The following is a 22,605-nucleotide window of genomic DNA, read 5'->3' on the forward strand; positions in this document are numbered from 1 at the left end:
AACCAAGTCTAGGACCGAAAGGCTCCTTAACATCTTCTACCCCCAAGCCATAAGACTGCTGAACATCTAAACTAATCAAATGGCCACCTAAATGGCCACCTATTACATTGAACACCCCACCCCCCTTGTTTTTACACTGCTGCTACTCGCTGTTTATTATCTATGCATAGTCACTTTACAAATGACCTTGATTAACCTGTTCCCCCGCACATTGAGCCCTGTATATAGCCTCGTTATTGTTATGTAAATTGTTTATTGTTTAATTGTTTATTTAGTAAATGTTTTATTATTTCTGAAACTGCATTGTTGGTTAAGGGCTCGTAAGTAAGCATTTCACTGTAAGATCTACAGTCATTGAAAAGTGAAAGACTAAAGTTACATACATGGGATGCTTTAGTGAATTTCAGAATGTCTGGAATAGAAAAGGCAGAAATAAAACAATTCAATAAACATTCGCAGCCAGTCATCCAAAACATAGCCCTATGCAGTCGTTAAATACCTGTTGTATTCGGTGCACGTGACAAATACAATTTTATTTGATTTAAATCAATGACCACATAGAGACTACAGAGGGCAACCCCCCGTGTACATACTGTGACATTCAAGTGTCCCTTCAACAGACTCGTGGTGTGTGGAGTGGTTTCAACAGACTCGTGGTGTGTGGAGTGGTTTCAACAGACTCGTGGTGTGTGGAGTGGTTTCAACAGACTCGTGGTGTGTGGAGTCGTTTCAACAGACTCGTGGTGTGTGGAGTCGTTTCAACAGACTTGTGGTGTGTGGAGTCGTTTCAACAGACTCGTGGTGTGAGGAGTCATTTCAACAGACTCGTGGTGTGTGGCGTCGTTTCAACAGACTCGTGGTGTGTGGCGTCGTTTCAACAGACTCGTGGTGTGAGGAGTCGTTTCAACAGACTCGTGGTGTGTGGAGTCGTTTCAACAGACTCGTGGTGTGTGGCGTCGTTTCAACAGACTCGTGGTGTGAGGAGTCGTTTCAACAGACTCGTGGTGTGTGGCGTCGTTTCAACAGACTCGTGGTGTGTGGAGTCGTTTCAACAGACTCGTGGTGTGTGGCGTCGTTTCAACAGACTCGTGGTGTGTGGAGTCGTTTCAACAGACTCGTGGTGTGTGGAGTCGTTTCAACAGACTCGTGGTGTGTGGAGTCGTTTCAACAGACTCGTGGTGTGTGGAGTCGTTTCAACAGACTCGTGGTGTGTGGAGTCGTTTCAACAGACTCGTGGTGTGTGGAGTCGTTTCAACAGACTCGTGGTGTGTGGAGTCGTTTCAACAGACTCGTGGTGTGTGGCGTCGTTTCAACAGACTCGTGGTGTGTGGAGTTGTTTCAACAGACTCGTGGTGTGAGGAGTCATTTCAACAGACTCGTGGTGTGTGGAGTCGTTTCAACAGACTCGTGGTGTGTGGAGTCGTTTCAACAGACTCGTGGTGTGTGGAGTCGTTTCAACAGACTCGTGGTGTGTGGAGTCGTTTCAACAGACTCGTGGTGTGTGGAGTCGTTTCAACAGACTCGTGGTGTGTGGAGTCGTTTCAACAGACTCGTGGTGTGTGGCGTCGTTTCAACAGACTCGTGGTGTGTGGAGTCGTTTCAACAGACTCGTGGTGTGTGGAGTCGTTTCAACAGACTCGTGGTGTGTGGAGTCGTTTCAACAGACTCGTGGTGTGTGGAGTCGTTTCAACAGACTCGTGGTGTGTGGAGTCGTTTCAACAGACTCGTGGTGTGTGGAGTCGGCTCCTTCTTTTCCTTTTTCTTTTTAAAAATCCTCCATATCGTTTTTTTTGTTGTCTACTTCATTTAAGAACACCTCCTCCCAGCTGCCCACTGCACTGCAGTGAAGATAGGAAACACTGTCACCACTGATAAATCCACCATAATTGAGAATTTCAATAAGCATTTTTCTACGGCTGGCCATGCTTTCCACCTGGCTACTCCTACCCCGGTCAACAGCACTGCACCCCCAACAGCAACTCGCCCAAGCCTTCCCCATTTCTCCTTCTCCCAAATCCATTCAGCTGATGTTCTGAAAGAGCTGCAAAATCTGGACCCCTACAAATCAGCCGGGCTAGACAATCTGGACCCTTTCTTTCTAAAATTATCTGCCGAAATTGTTGCCACCCCTATTACTAGCCTGTTCAACCTCTCTTTCGTGTCGTCTGAGATTCCCAAAGATTGGAAAGCAGCTGCGGTCATCCCCCTCTCACTCTTGACCCAAACTGCTACAGACCTATATCTATCCTACCATGCCTTTCTAAGGTCTTCGAAAGCCAAGTCAACAAACAGATTACCGACCATTTCGAATCTCACCATACCTTCTCTGCTATGCAATCTGGTTTCAGAGCTGGTCATGGGTGCACCTCAGCCACGCTCAAGGTCCTAAACGATATCTTAACCGCCATCGATAAGAAACATTACTGTGCAGCCGTATTCATTGATCTGGCCAAGGCTTTCGACTCTGTCAATCACCACATCCTCATCGGCAGACTCGACAGCCTTGGTTTCTCAAATGATTGCCTCGCCTGGTTCACCAACTACTTCTCTGATAGAGTTCAGTGTGTCAAATCGGAGGGTCTGCTGTCCGGACCTCTGGCAGTCTCTATGGGGGTGCCACAGGGTTCAATTCTTGGACCGACTCTCTTCTCTGTATACATCAATGAGGTCGCTCTTGCTGCTGGTGAGTCTCTGATCCACCTCTACGCAGACGACACCATTCTGTATACTTCCGGCCCTTCTTTGGACACTGTGTTAACAACCCTCCAGGCAAGCTTCAATGCCATACAACTCTCCTTCCGTGGCCTCCAATTGCTCTTAAATACAAGTAAAACTAAATGCATGCTCTTCAACCGATCGCTACCTGCACCTACCCGCCTGTCCAACATCACTACTCTGGACGGCTCTGACTTAGAATACGTGGACAACTACAAATACTTAGGTGTCTGGTTAGACTGTAAACTCTCCTTCCAGACCCATATCAAACATCTCGAATCCAAAGTTAAATCTAGAATTGGCTTCCTATTTCGCAACAAAGCATCCTTCACTCATGCTGCCAAACATACCCTTGTAAAACTGACCATCCTACCAATCCTCGACTTTGGCGATGTCATTTACAAAATAGCCTCCAAAACCCTACTCAACAAATTGGATGCAGTCTATCACAGTGCAATCCGTTTTGTCACCAAAGCCCCATATACTACCCACCATTGCGACCTGTACGCTCTCGTTGGCTGGCCCTCGCTTCATACTCGTCGCCAAACCCACTGGCTCCATGTCATCTACAAGACCCTGCTAGGTAAAGTCCCCCCTTATCTCAGCTCGCTGGTCACCATAGCATCCCCCACCTGTAGCACACGCTCCAGCAGGTATATCTCTCTAGTCACCCCCAAAACCAATTCTTTCTTTGGCCGCCTCTCCTTCCAGTTCTCTGCTGCCAATGACTGGAACGAACTACAAAAATCTCTGAAACTGGAAACACTTATCTCCCTCACTAGCTTTAAGCACCAACTGTCAGAGCAGCTCACAGATTACTGCACCTGTACACAGCCCACCTATAATTTAGCCCAAACAACTACCTCTTTCCCAACTGTATTTAATTTATTTATTTATTTTGTTCCTTTGCACCCCATTATTTTTATTTCTACTTTGCACACTGTTTAACCATAATCCTTTTAGTGCATAGAGCCCCTAAAGAGTTTACCGTCACACAGATTGTGTATTATGAGAGAGAAAGTTGTGTAAAACCTCCATCTCCTGAATTTGACCAGTAACCAACCCAACAGTCTGACCTATGTAATTGTTTGCTGTCGTCAGAGCCCTCAGAGCGCTTGTTTGTACCTGCCGTGTCGCTCTGCTCGTCCGCCCAGTATGACACTCTGTAACCCCTTATCAGCCTCTCAGAGATCAAAGGCCCAGGGGGATTGTTCGGGCAATATCCCTCTCCTCCTTCCCTCCTCCCTTCTCAAGACAGCCTCCCTCACAGCACTGTGTTGACCTGAACTGCCCACGCTGCTCCTGGTGGCACTTTGGACTTTCATCCTCTTATCAATATCAAGGGCTTGCCTGGATAAGGTAGGCAGCCCCTGCCTAAGGACAGAGTTAGCCAGTGAGGGGTGCTGTTTTCTAACAATTACCTTTCTCAGCCTAATAGCTGGGTCTATTATTAGTGTTATCTGAGAGGTTATCTTTGACTGGTAAGTCTGGTTGTATATTTTACACTCTATTAGTACTACTAGGGCCTGTGACATGACATGTCTCGCATCTTTGACCGTGCAGAATCCGCTGTCTCACTCCTGGGACCTATTGACCCAAGAGGTATTCAACCATTTAAGTCATGACAAACAGGTTTATTAAACCGTTAAGGTCATCCTGTCAGTGGTTGACCTCCGAAATGCTTTTAGAAAAGCATCCAAGTTATCCATATTACTTGACCAGTACCTGTGTTCATACCTCTTCTCCTCAGTCTTACAAGGATTTAAATAGTTACTTTTTCCCAGTAAGGTCACAACAGTCCATCTGGCTAACGTTGCATGTATTTATTGGCGTGCAGACAGCACAGTCAGACAGGGAGGACTTGTGACCAAAGTCACGACCTAGCCCTGCCCTGGATGAAGGAAATGGTCACGCTGCTCAAGCAGGTTGGGGAGAGTCTGAGGGGCTGGGCGGTCAAGCTCTAACAATGGGGACTGCACACTCAGACTTTGGTCCACACAAAGGCCAGGGAAGACCCCTCCTCCCTGCTCACACATTGCAATAGAGCTGGAATTTCGCACTGGCCTGTGAACAACCATTCAATCAAACTACTGTTTAACCTGACTGACTTACACAGAAATCAAGATGAGTCTGGGGGATGCGTTTAGGAAGGTGACCTCATCGACGACCCTCCTCCTCCCACCCCCGCAGCCTATACCCTCTCCACTATCTCCGCTAAATGAATGAAAGGTTCAAAGAAGCCAGTTGTTTTGACTCTCTCTCTCCCTCTCTCTCTCTCTACTGCACCTGCTGTCTCGACCTCTGAATGCTCGGCTATGAAAAGCCAACTGACATTTACTAGTGAGGTGCTGACCTGTGGTAGTGGTGGAGTAGGGGCCTGAGGGCACACAGTGTGTTGTGAAATCTGTGAATGTATTGTAATGTTTTTAAAATTGTATAAACTGCCTTAATTTTGCTGGACCCCAGGAAGAGTAGCTACTGTATTAGCAGCAGCTAATGAGGATCCATAATAAATACAAATACCTGTTACACCCTCTATCACCACTGTGATTATTATTTGACCCTGCTGGTCATCTATGAATATTTGAATATCTTAAAGAACATTCTGGCCTTAATGTCCATGTACTGTTATACTCTCCACCCGGCACAACCAGAATAGGACTGGCCACCCCTCAGAGCATGGATTCTCTTTGGGTTTCTTCCTAGGTTCCTGCTCTTCTAGGGAGGTTTTCCTAACCACCGTGCTTTTACATCTGCAACGCTTGCTCTTTGGGGTTTTAAGTTGGGTTTCTGTATAAGCACTCTGTGACATCTGCTGATTGATTGAGTTGTCATGATGACTGAGTATCAGACGGGCAAAGAGTAGGGTACCTTATTAATTTAGTATAAAAGTATTGGCTGCACAGTCAAATGAGAGCTGTGGATACATAGCTCGTCTGAATATGGCATCTACAAAGGCATGTACAGTTGAAGTCAGAAGTTTACATACATCTCAGCCAAATACATTTAAACTCAGATCTTCACAATTCCTGACATTTAATCCTAGTAAAAAATTCCCTGTTTTAGGTCAGTTAGGATCACCACTTTATTTTAAGAATGTGAAATGTCAGAATAATAGTAGAGAGAATGATTTATTTCAGCTTTTATTTATTTATTTCATCACATTCCCACTAGAACAGAAGTTCACATGCACTCAATTAGTATTTGGTATCATTGCCTTTAAATTGTTTAACTTGGGTCAAAGGTTTCAGGCAGCCTTCCACAAGCTTCCCACAATAAGTTGAGTAGATTTTGGCCCATTCCTCCTGAAAGAGCTGGTGGAACCGAGTCAGGTTTGTAGGCCTCCTTGCTCGCACACGCTTTTTCAGTTCTGCCCACACATTTTCTATGGGATTGAGGTCAGGGCTTTGTGATGGCTACTCCAATACCTTGACTTTGTTGTCCTTAAGCCAATTTGCCACAACTTTGGAAGTATGCTTGGGGTCATTGTCCATTTGGAAGACCCATTTGCAACCAAACTTTACCTGATGTCTTGAGATGTTGCTTCAATATATCCACATAATTTTCCTCCCTAATGATGCCATCTATTTTGTGAAGTGCACCAGTCCCTCCTGCAGCAAAGCACCCCCACAACATGATGCTTCCACCCCCGTGCTTCACGGTTGGGATGGTGTTATTCAGCTTGCAAGCCTCCCCCTTTTTCCTCCAATCATAACGATGGTCATTATGGCCAAACAGTTCTATTTTTGTTTCATTAAACCAGAGGACATTTCTCCAAAAAGTACGATCTTTGTCCCCATGTGCAGTTGTAAACCATAGTCTGGCTTTTTTATGGTGGTTTTGGAGCAGTGGCTTCCTCCTTGCTGAGCGGCCTTTCAGGTTATGTCGATATAGGACTTGTTTTACTATGTATATACTGTAGATACTTTTGTACCTGTTTCCTCCAGCATCTTCACAAGGTCCTTTGCTGTTGTTCTGGGATTGATTTGCACTTTTCGCACCAAAGTACGCTCATCTCTTGGAGACAGAACGTGTCTCCTTCCTGAGCGGTATGATGGCTGCGTGGTCCCATGGTGTTTATACTTGCGTACTATTGTTTGTACAGATGAACATGGTCCCTTCATGCGTTTGGAAATTGCTCCCAAGAATGAACCAGACTTGTGGAGGTCTACAATTTCTTTTCTGAGGTCTTGGCTGATTTCTTTTGATTTTCCCATTATGACAAGTGAAGAGACACTGAGTTTGAAGGTATGCCTTGAAATACATCCACAGGTACACCTCCAATTAACTCAAATGATGTCAGAAGCTTCCAAAGCCATGACGTCATTTTCTTGAATTTTCCAAGCTGTTTAAAGGCACAGTCAACTTAGTGTATGTAAACTTCTGATTCACTGGAATTGTGATAAGTGAAATAATCTGTCTGTAAACAATTGTTGAAAAAATTACTTGTTTCATGCACAAAGTAATAACTATAGTTCGTTAACAAGACATTTGTGGAGTGGTTGAAAAAAAAGTTTTAATGATTCCAACCTAAGTGTATGTAAACTTCTGACTTAAACTGTATGTACTCAACAGGACAGCCTTACATAGCTTGAGGTAAGTATAAGGGGGCCAATTGCACCCTAGGGAAAGAGAGGCACCGCCAGACCCCTCGTCTGGGTCAACTGCCCTTTGGCCAGAGCTGTGGAGACACCACAAGGCCCCCATCTTCTCAATAGACTACTCCTCCTATCTCTACCTGTCCGTGGGATGGATCAAGGTGTGGGGCTGAACATCAAACAGGCCTGAGCCTTTGATGTGGATGGAAACACAAACGCTGATTTGACAAGAGTCGTAACAGCTTATTTGTCCCCTTTAGTTATTCATGGGATCCTTGTTGAATGTCTATGCCTTCAAAGGGCTTGCTTCCATGGGCCGGTTGTACAGTAGCCATGGTGGTTCTGAGAGGGCTCTGACCTGCTAGGTCGAGGAGGTCTGGGGGGCAGGCCATCTGGCTTCCTGTTCCTTAGATTTGATATTGATTTATTGGTCGTACATGTGAAGATAGGACACCAGCTGCCAGGGGGAGCCCAGAGCTGTTAGCTCTCCCCCTACCCAGCCTCCTCCTGACAGACAGACAATGGGCTACTCCTTCACCTGCATCCTTGAAGACACAGCCAAGTCTCAGCGTGTAGTGTGATACACAGTAATACATAATATCTAGTATTCTTCAAAAATAAATGTTTTGCTTAATAGGCAAATGGACTCATGTTTCAACCAGGAGAGGGATACACTGTTTGACATGTAATTTCTCATTGAATGTTACCAAAACAAAATAAAACAAAACATTCAGGAAAGTCAGCCAAGGTTTTATTTTATTTTGAAAAGCTATTACAGTTGAAGTCGGAAGTTTCCATACACCTTAGCCAACTACAATTAAACTCAGTTTTCACAATTCCTGACATTTAATCATAGCAAAAAAGTAAGTCTTGGTTCAGTTAGGATCACCACTTTATTTTAAGGATGTGAAATGTCAGAATAATAGTAGAGGGAATAATTTATTTCAGCTTGAAATTTCTTTCATTACATTCCCAGTGAGTCAGAAGTTTACATATACTCAATTAGTATTTGGTAGCATTGCCTTTAAATTGTTTAACTTGGGTCAAACGTTTCGGGTAGCCTCCCACTATAAATTGGGTGAATTTTGCCCAAACAGTTATATTTTTGGTTTCATCAGACCAGAGGACATTTTTCCAAAAAGTATGATCTTTGTCTCCACGTGCAGTTCCAAACCGTAGTCTGGCTTTGTGGCGGTTTTGCAGCAGTGACTTCTTCCTAGCTGAGCGGCCTTTCAGGTTATGTCGATATAGGACTCGTTTTACTATGGATATAGACACTTTTGTACCTGTTTCCTCCAGCATCTTCACAAGGTCCTTTGCTGTTGTTTTGGGATTGATTAGCACTTTTCGCACTAAAGGACATTCATCTCTATTAGACAGAACGCGTCTCCTTCCTGAGCGTTGTGACAGCTGCGTGGTCCCATGGTGTTTATACTTGCGTACTATTGTTTGTACAGATGAATGTGGTACCTTCAGGCATTTGGAAATTGCTCCCAAGGATGAAACAGACTTGTGGCGGTCTACAATTCTTTTGCTGATTTCTTTCGATTTTCCCATGATGACAAGCAAAGAGGCACTGAGTTTAAAGGTAAAACTTGAAATACATCCACAGGCACACCTCCAATTGACTCAAATTATGTCAATTAGCCTCTCAGAAGCTTCTAAAGCCATGGCATAATTTTTACAAACTGTTTAAAGGCACAGTCAACTAAATATATGTGAACCTCTGACCCACTGGAATTGTGATACAGTGAATTATAAGTGAAATAATCTGTCTGTAAACAATTGTTGGAAAAATGACTTGTGTCATGCCCAATGTAGATGTCCTAACCGACTTGCCAAAACTATAGTTTGTTTACAAGAAGTTTGTGGAGTGGTTGAACAACGAGTTTTAATGACTCCAACCTAAGTGGATGTAAACTTCTGACTTCGACTGTATACTTTGTATATATATTAATATCCACTGGCTGATGTAAAATATCCTGTATCTGAATTTGTAGTATGCAGTAAAAAAGATGAAGAACACTTCATTAATCACAACTGAATTGCAGTGGTGTGTGGGTCATTGCTAACAATCAATGGTAAGCTTTCACAGTTAACCCATTTCTGAAACCATTCATTTAAAAGTGGGCTTCTGTGCATAACAACTCTCTCTCCTTCCTGTGAAGTGGGTCAGAGTGTGTCCTGAGTCTCTCTACTGTAGGCCGGAGGTGTTGACACAGTGCCTGGGTTATGCTTATCCCTCATCTCTCCCGCTATTTCATCCCCCACCACACCCCTCCGCCCCCACCCCCCATCCTCCCTTTCCCACCCTCCCTTCCCAACACAGGCCTGTGATGTGCCTGTACATGATAATGAGGCGGGAACTGTATTGCAGTAGTCTCTGGGCCTGACACCAGTCTGTGAGGAGAAGGGGGAACCCAAGTCTGTTTGCACGAGCGCTGGTCACAGGTGCCCCCTACAGCCCAGTATATTTCCCCAGCAACATTCCAAACCACAGTTGCAGTTCCTCCAGCACTCCCACTTCAACGTGGAACATCAAGAGTACATTTGCGTGTGACATGCATGGCATGTCAATTCCCCACCCAGCCTCCTCCTGCTGCTATATATCAGGCCCTTGGACGTGGAGACGGTGGAGAAAGAAAGGCTGACGGCTCCCGCGCCTCAGAGGGGAGGAAATACCTATTCAGGGAGAAAGCTGGGCAAGCAGGAGGGTACAGGATAGAGCCAGTGCTCTATTCCTGTCTCAAACAAAGGGCTGTGGGTGATGACGTTGTGATTGAAGGGGACAGTTGACACTGAGGTTCAGACAGCGTAGATCGTGTGGCAACACATACCTTGGGGGTCTTGTTAAATCGCTCAGGCACTAACTGATAAGATGCAGCACACACGCGTGCACACTTCACACCACCTATCTTTCAAGCTGTCCAGCTCATTATCTTGTATTAGGAACCGTATGCATATGACAGTGAGATCAAAGGGGTCTTTCCTAGCACTTTCAAAGAAAACACTGGGTCTTTTATTGCTCTTGCAGCCAGGGAAAATTCTCATTCCCACTCTGACATTCTTCAATTTGAGAACGGTGACAGAGTTAAGAGGAGTCTTCTGAAACCGAGCGCCTTCACACGCCTAGACGTTATTAGAGTGTTCAATTACTTTAAGCCTGACTCCTATCTCTTTCAAAGGCATTTACTGCATGTAGATATAAAAAGTGTTGTGTTAACTTTAGAAATGCCTTTGGTGACTTGTTATCTTGTTATATTTAAGTCTACAAAGTTTCCATAGAAATATGAACGAGTGAAACATTTTAATTAATTGATCATTCATAATCTAGGCCAATCCTCTTTTCCCCCATTTTCATCAAGATCAGTAGCTCAGCATTTAGTGGTAAAACCTCACCCACCCACCCACACCCTCCCCCACCCCCGGTGAAGCCCCAGAGCGAGGAGGATCGAGAAGGGGGGAGAAACCTCTTTTGAACAGGCTGTCATTTCCTCTGGAGGGCTCTGTTATTCCAGTAGCCTTTGTGAATGAGCCAAGTGGCCACAGACAGGAGGTGGCTCTTCACAGGCAGCTGAGGTTGTCAGCCCAGCAGGGGAGGGAGGTGCTCCAAGCAGGCAGACACAGGCAGAAAACAAACATGGGCCTTAACAGGAAAGGAACTACAAGATAGGAGAGAAGGAATTGATGAGAGGAGGGGATGCATGTATGGCTAATTTGTAAATGTTTCAAAATAAATATGACAACGTATGTCATTCACATTTGAATCCCTTTTCACCCTTAATTCAATGCATTCCTACCTAAACCCAAATAATAATTCCTGAATGAGTAGGTGTGTCCAAACTTTTGACTGGTACTGTATATTTGTATATATGTATATATTATTATTATTTTAATTAAAAAAATTATACTCCGGACTCCGACATTGATCGTCCTAACATTTCTATATTTCTTAATTCCATAATTTTACTTTTAAGATTTGTGTGTATTGTTAGGTATTGTTCGATATTACTGCACTGTTAGAGCTAGGAACACAAGCATTTCCGCAATAACATCTGCTAAATATGTGTATGCGACAACAAAAAAAATGGATTTGATTTGATTTAGATTTACCACTGCATAAAGTTACTGGGCTTAGACTACCCCCTAGTGGTCTTTACAATAAGTGTAATGCTTGTAATAACAGATCATTGGTGGAAGCTGAACGACTTCATTAACTATTTGTATCCGGTGAACAATGGAGTTTGTGGCTAATTTCAATAAACACAAAACATCCTTGAATTATTATTAAGAAGATAGTTAAATCTATGAACCTCTTAGCTTGACAGATCTTTTTGAGGCAATTGGGGTCATTACTCATGCATAGGAGGCTGTAACATAAGTTAATAATTTATAAATAAGCCTATGACCTAACTACTAGGTGCTCGTACCTTTTTTTCATTATACAATATAGTAAAGTCAAAGACAGTACAGTTTGAACATAAGCTAAAACTGCTTCTACAATATAAATCCCCCATCACGCTTGTAGGCGATGTCATGGCAATGTTGGCGAGCGAAACTCCTGCGTAGAAACACGTCATCGGGTCTAACGTTCGTCACGCGCCAAACTGCGCATGTGCAGGCCGTCATGTCAAACGCTCTACTTCGAGGTACATTTGTTTGTCTTGCCTAGTTGATTAAATAAAAAATAAAAACGTTAATACACTAAATAGCCACCAGAGGACAAGCTTTTCCCTGGAAGAGAACCTTGATGTCCCCACGCCTGCCCAGTGCATTCAGTATCGGCCATGTCTGGTTGCGAGACAGAATACAGCTTTTGTCAAATGTGATGTAAAAAGTATGTTAGTTTTTTGCATTTTAGTTAACACCACACCTTTTACTAATCGTAACTTAATTCTCATAACCTTCTGCGTAAACTCTCATTAACCTGATATGAAAAGTCCAATTTAACAAAGCTTTATCCCTTCTAGACAAAACCCTCAGTACCGCCTCCCCTCAGACCAACGTGACAGGAATCAGAATTGCGGATGACGGTGCCACTGGGTCTTGTTTTCAGTTGGCCTTAGATAAACAAGCGGTGCTGCTGGTCCTACAGACAATCTACGGATGAGATAGTAGAATCGGCTGGGGAAGTCGGTTACATACAGAGCTAGAGTAATGGCAACAGTTAAACCAGATGACAGACTGACACGTTCTCAGGGCTTTATGTGCGTTGGTTTTGCTGGAGTTTTCAGTAAAACTGTCACGTCGCCTCTGGAGTTGGTGAAAATCAAGAGTCAAGTAGGCACATTTCACTGTAAAAAAGGCTTTCTGCACAGCTTTCTTGTCGTCTACCAGAATGAAGGCCTACGGGGATTTTGGAAGGGAAACCTCGTCTCCTGTCTCCGCCTGTTTCCTTACAGCGCCGTCCATTTGGCAACATACAAACAGTGAGTAAATAATGAATGAGTGTTTCTGAGTTATGATACGTTTATTTTAGACAACTATCTATAACGTTAGAGCAGGTGTAGGCAATTCCAGTCCTCAGGGGCCCGATTGGTGTCCGTTTTTCCCCCAGCCAACACACCTGACTCAAACAATCAGTATCTTCAGTTTTAGGACTTGATTATTCAGCTGTGTTTGCTAGGTGGTGGAGAAAAAGTAGGACACCAATCAGGCCCTGAGGACTAGAGTTGCCCACCCCTGCGTTAGAACTAGCTGAGACACACGCATTTGATCCTCTTACGCTCTCACGGCACACCTTATCTTACGCATTGAAATGTACAGCTTTTATTAGTCCATTGTGTTGTCAGCGCTTTAACTTTCAACTGTGTTCCAAATCGTTTTGAAATCCGAAGCGCCTACAATTTAAAATCACGAATGGAATCTCAATGTCCTGTCTTGCCGCGGAACATTGAAGCATATGATTGGTCTAGTTATGTGAAGGATAAAGGGGATTGGATTCGCGTTTTAAAGAAACGCCCCTCAAAATAAGATTAGAGTGGAGTTGAATGGAGAGAACGTTTTCCACTGAGTTTATAATAATGTCAAATTCGGTAGCGTTGTTTTATGAACAATGTTGTCAGCAAAATTAGGTTGCTATTACTCCCGTCCCTATTGCAGAATTACAGCCTTTTGACAGCATGTTCTAAAGTCGATTTAATCCACCCTAATCCACCCATTAGTCCCCTTGTTTGGTGATTGGCATTTAGGCTGTGACAACGAAAAAGCAGCAGACAGACCTACAGCATGTTTTAGCAGGGACGTTTGGTAGGGTGACCTGATTTGTAACTATGGAAATACTTTTGTTAGATTGTAAACCTAGATGTGTACATTTTATTATAGAGGGGGTACAATAAATAAAACAATTTGGGTAGAGTTCTGATCAGTGGAACAATTCTCATTCTTAACAAAGGGATAAAATATAGGGTAATTACTGTGCTTGTCAGCAAGAACACGGCTCTTATTTCCAACACTTAATTTATTATTCAATTTCTTCCCTATTTTTGCCAGCATAACCACATTTGAAATCTGATATCCCTACTTGTTTCTTTGAAAATGAATTATGAGGATATCGCTTCAAAAATGCATTAATGGACAGTTTTGACTAAATCATACAAAGGCCATTGGATATTAAATGCTACAGGAATTAAATATAACTTGAAATTTTTAGTATTATGCAAATGCAAAGCAGAGATGGTAGGGGGATTCACAACTCAAATGCATCATATTTTGTCTATGTAGAGTAAAATGATAGCAAAGATCTTCAACTACTATAGTAGGCATAAACCACCTGAATATTGATTTGATTTTTCTTGAAGGTTGGGTGATCTTGAGAAATGTTTATAACAAGAACATTTTCAAACACCCAGCACTTGGGAAACATGGATCAGGGAAGGACAACCCTCCTGGGGAGCCAGCAGGATTTTTTTCCAGAACTATTTTAAAAAGGGATTCCACCCAAATTACAGTGTTTGTGTCCTTACCTCGAATGCAGTCTATGGACAAGACGACTGCAATCTATAGTTTGGTTACCATCTGCCATCAACCATTAATATGTCCTGTGCAGAGCCTTGGTATAGTGGTGACAGTCCCCTGGCACGTGTCAGTCCCCTGGCACGTGTCTCATACAGCTTTCTTCCACCTGACAACAGAGATCAATCCCTGTTTCTAGCATTTGCCAATCTAATTTCATTACTGTATGTATAAAGTGTCAAACCACCTAAAAAATATTAGCATACTTTACATTTCATTCCTCCAAAATCTTGATGTAACAAAGCGGTCTACTTTGAGTGTTCATTTAATGTTCAAAGCATCATGATACACCTACTTTTCCACCCTGGTCATAGCCTAAGCCATGTCAAAATACATAGAATTGCAGGAAATTTGCTTTAAAACAGTAAAGTAAAATAAAAGTCCCTGGTCTAGGAATTGTGTCAGGGGGCAATGAAGTTCACTTATCAAATCTCACTCCAAGCTTTCTTCAAAAATTGGCTGCCCTGCAGTATACTGAACAAAAATATAAATGCAACATGTAAAGTGTTGGTTTCATGAGCAACATTTTCTATACTCACAAAAAGCTTATTTTTCTCAAATGTTGTGCACAAATTAGTTTACAACCCTGGTAGTGAGCATTTCTCTCTTGCCAAGATAATCCATCTGCCTGACAGGAGTGGCAAATCAAGAAGCTGACTATACAGCATGATCATAAAAGGCCACTCTAAAATGTGCAGTTTTGTCACAGAACACAATGCCACATGTGTCAAGTTTTGTGCAATTGGCATGCCGAATGCAGGAATGTCCCCTAGAGCTGTTACCAGAGAATTGAATGTTCATTTCTCTACCATAAGCTGCCTCCAATGTCATTTTTAAAGAATTTATCAGCTGAAAATGTCCCAGTTCTTCCATGGCCTGCAAACTCACCAGACATGTCACCCATTGAGCAAGTTTGGGATGCTCTGGATTGATGTGTTTATAGCATATTCCAGTTCCCATCCAATATCCAGCAACTTCGCACAACCATTGATTTGTGGGACAGCCTCCACCTTAAAAAAAAAAAGAAAGTGTCTGATCATGTAAAATCCTTATAGAAATTGTAACTGAAATCAGTGCAATTACCATGATATCTAGCTAACATTAATCAACCAGGCTGATAAGGGCTTGGGACAAAGAAAAAGTGAGCGCGTCATTTTACTGGGTTTACATGCAGTACCAGGGTTTCCAGGGTTTTTCTTTATTTTTACTATATTCTACATTGTAGAATAATACAGAAGTAACAGAAATAACACATGGAATCATGTAGTAACCAAAGTGTTGAACAAATGAAAATATATTTGAGATTCTTCAAAGTAGCCACACTGCCTTAATGCCAGCTTTGCACACTCTTGGCATTCTCTCAACTAGCTTCATGAGGTAGTCACAGACATCTCAACATCAACTGTTCAGAGGAGACTGTGTGAATCAGGACTTCATGGTCTGATTCACCACTACTAAGGGACACATAAGAAGAGACTTGCTTGGGCCAAGAGACATGAGCAATGGACATTAGACTGGTGGAAATCTGTCCTTTGGTCTGATGAGTACAAATTTGAGTACAAATTTGAGATTTTTGGTTCCAACCGCCATGTCTTTGGGATGCAGAGTAGGTGAATGGATGATCTCTGCATGTGTGGTTCCCACTGTGAAGCATGGAGGAGGAGGTGTGATAGTGTTACCAGCAAAGCACCGCCACACCGTCAGTTATTTATTTAGAATTCAAGGCACACTTAACCAGCATGGCTACCACAGCATTCTGCAGTGATACGCCATCCCACCTGGTAAGTGCTTCGTGGGACTATCATTTGTTTTTCAACAGGACAATGACCCAAAACACACCTCCAGGCTGTGTAAGGGCTATTTGACCAAGAAGGAGAGTGGTGGAATGCTGCGTCAGATGACCTGGCCTCCACAGTCCCTCAACCCAATTGAGATGGTTTGGGTTGAGTTGGACCGCAGAGTGAAGGAAAAGCATCCAAGTACTCAGCATATGTGGGAACCCCTTCAAGACTGTTGGAAAAGCATTCCAGGTGAAGCTGGTTGAGAGTGCCAAGTGTGCAAAGCTGTCATCAAGGCAAAGGGTGGCTATTTTGAAGAATATTAAATATATTTTGATATGTTTAACACTTTTTTGGGTTAGTACATGATTCTATATGTGTTATTTCATAGTTTTGATGTCTTCATTATTATTCTACAATGTAGAAAATAGTACAAATAAAAACCCTTGAATGAGTAGGTGTCAACTTTAGGCTGGTTCTGTATTTGCAAAGACCGATAGATTATATGATTACTTAGCTAGACATAGTTTGAAATTAACACATCTGTGAACCGGTATTATTGTTGATCCACCGTGGAGCATTATAGTTATTAAATCCAACTCACTTCCGCTGTTTTTAGATTCCTTCTATTCTTGACTAATCAGATGGTTCTGAAAACTCAGCCAACTATGGTGTCACTTCAGAGAAAAACACGCTGGTTTTAGTTGTGTAATCCCACTTGACCATTCCACTTGACATACCCAAATCTAACTGCCTGTAGCTCAGGACCTAAAGCAAGGATATGCATATTCTTGATTCCATTTGAAAGGAAACACTAAAGTTTGTGGAAATGTGAAATTAATGTAGTAGAATATAACACATTAGAACTGGTAAAAGATAATATCAAGGGAAGCCATAATGTATTATTCCAGGCCAGGTCGCAATTTAGATTTTGGCCACTAAATGGCAGCAGTGTGTGCAACGTTTTAGACTGATCCAATGAACCATGTCTGTTCAAAATGTTGTATCAAGACTGCCCAAATGTGCCTAATTGGTTTATTAATAACTTCAAGTTCCTAACTGTGTACTCTCCTCAAACAATGGCATGGTATTTGTTCACTGTAATAGCTACTGTAAATTGGACAGTGCAGTTAGATCATCAAAAATGTAAGCTTTCTGCCCATATCAGATATGTCTTTGTCCTGGGAAATGTTCTTGTTACTTACAACCTCATGCTAATCGCATTAGCTTACGTTAGCTCAACCGTCCCGTGGGGGACCCACCAATCCTGTAGAGGTTCAGTAAATCAGGTGTTAACAAAAGGCACATATGACATGGCACAAGGGGGGAGCTCAGAACTAGTTTTTACCCTTAAGTGTGTATATTACTGTATTTATACTTGGAATATCGCTTTTCAATAGTAAATGTTCACAAATCGTTAGAGAACGTCTTTAATATTCTGTGTTATGGTGGATTCTCAATGGAGAATGTGATATTTGCATAGTGTGTTTACTCTCAATGAAATATTAAAGCTGTTCTTGAAATGGATGCTCTGTTACAGTTATGTAACACAGTTACTTATTTCTATAATTTCTGGAAGTATCGTATTAATAAACATAAAGCCATAATCATACATATATTCACTGGCTATACCTGCATCACAAGCATTGATTAAAGTAAATACATTTTCAAGATCAAAATTATTTAGAACCAAAACGTTGACCTCTGTTTTTTGGCTTTCCAGTATCGTCCACCTCCACATGGATGAATTGGGCTACATCTCTCAGTGGAGGGCAATTTTGGCTGGTGGGCTAGCTGGTGTAAGTGCTGCACTGGCCACGTACCCTCTGGAGGTGGCAGAGACTCGCCTCATAGCTCAGAACTGCAGAGAGCCCACATACAGGGGGGTGGTCCACACACTCTCCAAGATATACCAGACCGAAGGCCTTCGAACACTCTACAGTGGATTCTCTCTCACAGTCCTAGGTACACATCTGTATACTACAGAAATGTGGAGAAAGATGTTCCCACACAATGATTCAGTATAACTCAACGTTTCCCAAAATCGGTCACGGGGACCTTCAGGGGTGTATGTTTTTTGTCCTAGTACTACAGAACTGATTCAAATAATCAACTCCTCAAGCTTTTTAGTTTGGGAAACGCTGGTATAACTATATAAAGTGTCCGGAGTCTGCTTAGTTGTGAAACACCCTTTGCCCCTCTTACGACCTCTTGAGTTTTCATTGTTTTTACATTTGGAACAGCCAAACAAATAATATTTATTTCAAGAGTTTATTTAGGTTGTTCTATGGGGCATGGCTAGCAACTGTGGATCTATTCTTCTACAGGTGCGTTTCCCTTCTCCATTGGTTGCTATGCAGTCTACGTCAACTTGGATAAGCTGTGGCGGGAGCCCCAATTCCGGTTCACACCACTACAGAACTTCATAAATGGCTGCTTAGCGGCAGGAAAAGCTCAAACCTTCTCCTACCCCTTTGAAACTGTGAAAAGGAAAATGCAGGTAAGGGCCATTTTATGAGATGTAACCAGATTGGTAATACCACATTTGTCCATAAGGTGGCGGATTTGTACACATTTGTACTGGTACCTCTTACCGGTACATACTGGTTAGTAAAACACTTGTCCTTAAAAAAATAGCCCTTGAGTGCATCTGTTTTTAAAAACTTTATAAACAAAATGCAACATAGAAGCTTAGAAATGATCCCAAAAATATAATTACACTTTCAAAGTTTCTAAGATAAGATTAGGAAGACAGTTTCTTTGTACACTTTATAAACAATAACTTACAATAGTTATTGAAATGTACGTTACCATAGTTTGAGCCCAAGTATAAGTTAATGTCTCTCCTCGCGTGGCCTTCTCTCTATGTATAAGAGGGTTCAGTAGGACTTTTATGAAGGACAGAATACTACATCCGTTTTCATCAACGTGTTATTAGTGACCTCAAGGTGCTCCGGCAGCTGGGAATGTGAACACTGTTCAGGGTCTGCCTGCAATATAGATACGTTCTCTAAATATAGCTGGTAGCTATCACACAGTGGACAAGCACACTCCTAATTGAGAAGCCAATAAAACAAACTGAACCTCTCCTTAATCCCCTCTGCCTAGTTTCAGACATACAGAACCAACACAACTACATGTATTCAAATGAATCTAACGCTTCAGCCACAAATAATTTCTATTCACATGTTGCATAGAAGTCTATCTGATGATTAGGGCAAAATAAGAAGTGTCAAGTAGAAACATAACACAACCCATAAGCGAGAATGTTTTTAAAGGAGTTTGCTTGAGGCATGGATGCAGTTATTGTTTCACTCAGAAGCCAGTATAGCATTTCCTTAACAAACTCAGAATTTGACATCTGTAAAGGCCCTGGGACTGGGACTGTGTTGTCTTTGGGGGAAGGTTCTTCTCTTGGATTGGAGTGCCCTCTACAATGAGAATGCATCCAATGCGGAGCCAGTTAAGTGGTTAATGCTTGACAAAGCGAGAGAACATTTTGTTTTTGGGATGTGCAGATATGGACATCCGGTGAGAATACTGCCTGAGACCACACCCACATTTGCTCAGTTCATTTGCTTATATCAAAATATTGAGTCATGTGACATCCAAGTTACAAATGTCCCTTAGCACAGATCCCTGGTCAGTTTGCGCAATTATCAAACATTTGAGAAATTTCCATTCATGGAATAATTCCATTCATTCCATAGTCTCTTACTACTTGAATCACACACACACACACACACACTTTTATGAAGGTCAGTGCTATCTGGGATCCTTGGGACATCCGTACCATAAACCTTACCCATACCATTTTCAATGTCAACTTCAATTGAAGTTTACATCTAAAATGGTTAAGTTAAAGGGGTAGGGATGTCCCAAAGATTCCGAATAGCACTGACCCTTTTATGAGTTGGTTCCAAATATCTGTCATTTATTGATCCTAAATGTATTTATATTGGTGCTCTCCGGGGTCACTTTCCACGTAACTGGTCTAACTGTAAAACGCTCTCATTACATAATGAAGTGTCATAACTCCTCTAATCAGGAATTTTTGTCCTCGTTTATTGCCAGGCCCAGAATCCTCGGCTCCCGCATTACGGTGGGGCCGATGTCCACTTCACTGGAATGCTGGACTGCTTCAGGCAGGTGATCAGAAACAAGGGCATCCTGACACTGTGGAGTGGCATCACAGCCAACATGATCAAGGTATGACAACCTAAGTCATGTTCCCATTATTTATTTTTCCATTAGCCTATTATCGTACTGATTTATTGTGCTCTAACCCTCACCCCTCTACTAGTCCTCCTCTGTCCCATCTGCTGTAGAGATGGTAATATACAGCCAACACACCTATATCAAACCGAGGGAGAGATGCTTTGTGGGTAATTCACAAACGGGATATTACAAGTTGGCTGCCGCGGGACTGTTTCTGGAACGGCATGCACTGCGCTCATTTTTCATCTCCAAATGGCTTTTCACGATGGCAGTGAAGTTGTTTGGTTTACTGGTGTAAAATCTCCTCACATGAACAGTCTAACAATGAAATTGTGGACAAGATAATTACAACCAGGCCCTACTACCAGGGCAGATTCTAACGTACCTCTTCATATTTTATACAGAGACACTTCAAAAGCTATTGAGCCCACTGACATCTTCCCTGTTTTTCCTCCTTAGATTGTCCCTTACTTTGGGCTTCTCTTCAGCTGCTTTGAGATGTGCAAGCAGGTCTGTCTGTACCGCAACGGGTACATTGTGTCTCCATTGAGCTATAAGTTGGCACCAGGAGTGGACCAGAGCATGGGCCCCACTGAGGTAGAAGAGGTGAAACGGTACCTGAAGAATAGGAGTTTTCAGTCACAGCAAGGAAGTCGCTGGTAAAACTGGTGGATCAAAAATATTTCTGAAAGGGATGATGATCATTAGTACAGGAACGTGTCTGAATGATGATGGAAAGGAGTCAGGAATATTTGTTGGAATGCTTCAATGCTTTGAAGATGACTATTTGGTTGATGTCAGGTCTTTTACAGCTTTGTGTTTGTGTATTAGCAACCATTTCAGAATCAGAGGTAGATCCATTGATATTTGAAAGTTGCAATGCAATCATAAGAATTGCACTTCAATACTTAACACATGGGAAAAAACTTTAACTGTTTGTTCATCAATTCCTCATTCAGAGTTTAAAGTATTTTTTTTATGATAGTTTTTTGACAGTTCTGTGTTATTACTACAGTTTATTCATGCTTATGGGCTGCAGGTAGCCTAGAGGCTAAGAGCTTTGGGACATTAAGCGAAAGGTTGCTGGTTTGAATCCCTGAGCTGCTGATGTGCCATTGAGCTTGGCACGTAACCCTAATTGCTCTTGATAACAGCGTCTGCTAAATTACAATTTTTAAATGTTACGGCGCTGACCTGGTTCTAACAATGGTCTTGGCCTTACGTAATGGCCATGAAGAGGAACACAAAGCACAAACCTGTTTATAAAATGGAATTATCTTACAAAGCAAATGAATGTTTTTTTTCATTGTATTTGTAATGTAGTAACGACTATTTTAACAGACTTGGGTATATCATATTTATGTGCCTTAAGGTTTCCTTTATTGATTATAGGGCTTATTTTGATGACTGTTTAAATTATGATAGGTAGTTATGTAATTATTCACACAGGTATCTGAGTCGAAGCCATTAATCAGTTGCTAACTTTCATAGCACATACTGTATCGTTGTGATCCTAGCAATAAAATTGTAACTGAAGCACTTCAGTGTCACTGAGAATTAAAGGGGAAAGGAAACACTAGGCTTTAGAATGCCAGTTCACTGTAACTAACTCCTAAAGTGTTTCCATTCCCCTTTAAGATTACGTGTATACGGTATGTAATACATTTGATGGATGAAACTATGCAAATGTATAATTAATGATTTTAGATTGAGATGATTCAGAATCATTGAAGTAAATTTTACTTGAACAGTCATTGTAATGGACAAATAAATTCCTTTGCTAAGCAAGGTGGTGTGGCTCTCCTGAACATGGGTTGACAATGTATGGATGACAACACAAATTCCATTTGTACTTATGTAACAGTATAACTTTAGACCGTCCCCTCGCCCATACCCGGGCGCGAACCAGGGACCCTCTGCACACATCAACAACAGTCACCCACGAAGCATCATCGTTACCCATCGCTCCACAAAAGCTGCAGCCCTTGCAGAGCAAGAGACGTCACTGATTGAAACGCTATTTAGCGCGCACCACCGCTAACTAGCTAGCCTTTTCACATCCGTTACGCTTATACAAAGGAAATTAATGGAGCAATATCTCCCTCAGTATCATATTTGGGAGGACACTACATTCAGAAGAATGTCTCTGATGGAAATGTTGATTACAGAATGGGTATACACATGTGGTTCTCTCCTTCAGGATTTCTATCTCAAAGGCTCTAAGAGGTGCACCCTACAGAGAATACCCAAGGCCGGTGACTAACCTGATCAGCTACTGTTCC

General features: G+C 42.3%; 1 protein-coding gene and 1 long non-coding RNA gene across 3 annotated transcripts; one reads left to right on the plus strand and one right to left on the minus strand.

Moving 5' to 3' along the window:
• Window positions 1-8,049: 8,049 nt before the first annotated feature.
• LOC110504972 (uncharacterized) lies at window positions 8,050-19,027 on the minus strand. Its single transcript, XR_002470667.3, has 4 exons — window positions 18,917-19,027; window positions 15,216-15,337; window positions 14,279-14,436; window positions 8,050-10,975 (listed from the first exon to the last, which is right to left on the minus strand). It is a non-coding gene; the product is annotated as an uncharacterized LOC110504972 (long non-coding RNA).
• LOC110504970 (solute carrier family 25 member 43) lies at window positions 11,904-22,111 on the plus strand. 2 transcript variants are annotated; one of them, XM_021583887.3, is made up of 6 exons: window positions 11,904-12,150; window positions 12,284-12,742; window positions 17,829-18,070; window positions 18,433-18,605; window positions 20,180-20,314; window positions 20,783-22,111. In XM_021583887.3, exons 2-6 carry the CDS (start codon window positions 12,471-12,473, stop codon window positions 20,984-20,986), a joined length of 1,026 nt encoding a protein of 341 aa, XP_021439562.3. In that variant the 5' UTR covers window positions 11,904-12,150; window positions 12,284-12,470; the 3' UTR covers window positions 20,987-22,111. The 2 variants fall into 2 exon arrangements, with proteins under 2 accessions (XP_021439562.3, XP_036825500.2); XM_036969605.2 differs by having other exon boundaries at window positions 11,908-12,742.
• The last annotated feature ends 494 nt before the right edge of the window (window positions 22,112-22,605 follow it).

Source organism: Oncorhynchus mykiss, chromosome 25 (assembly GCF_057628025.1).
Source record: "Oncorhynchus mykiss isolate SJ-2025 chromosome 25, ASM5762802v1, whole genome shotgun sequence".
NCBI classification, from domain to species: domain Eukaryota; kingdom Metazoa; phylum Chordata; class Actinopteri; order Salmoniformes; family Salmonidae; genus Oncorhynchus; species Oncorhynchus mykiss.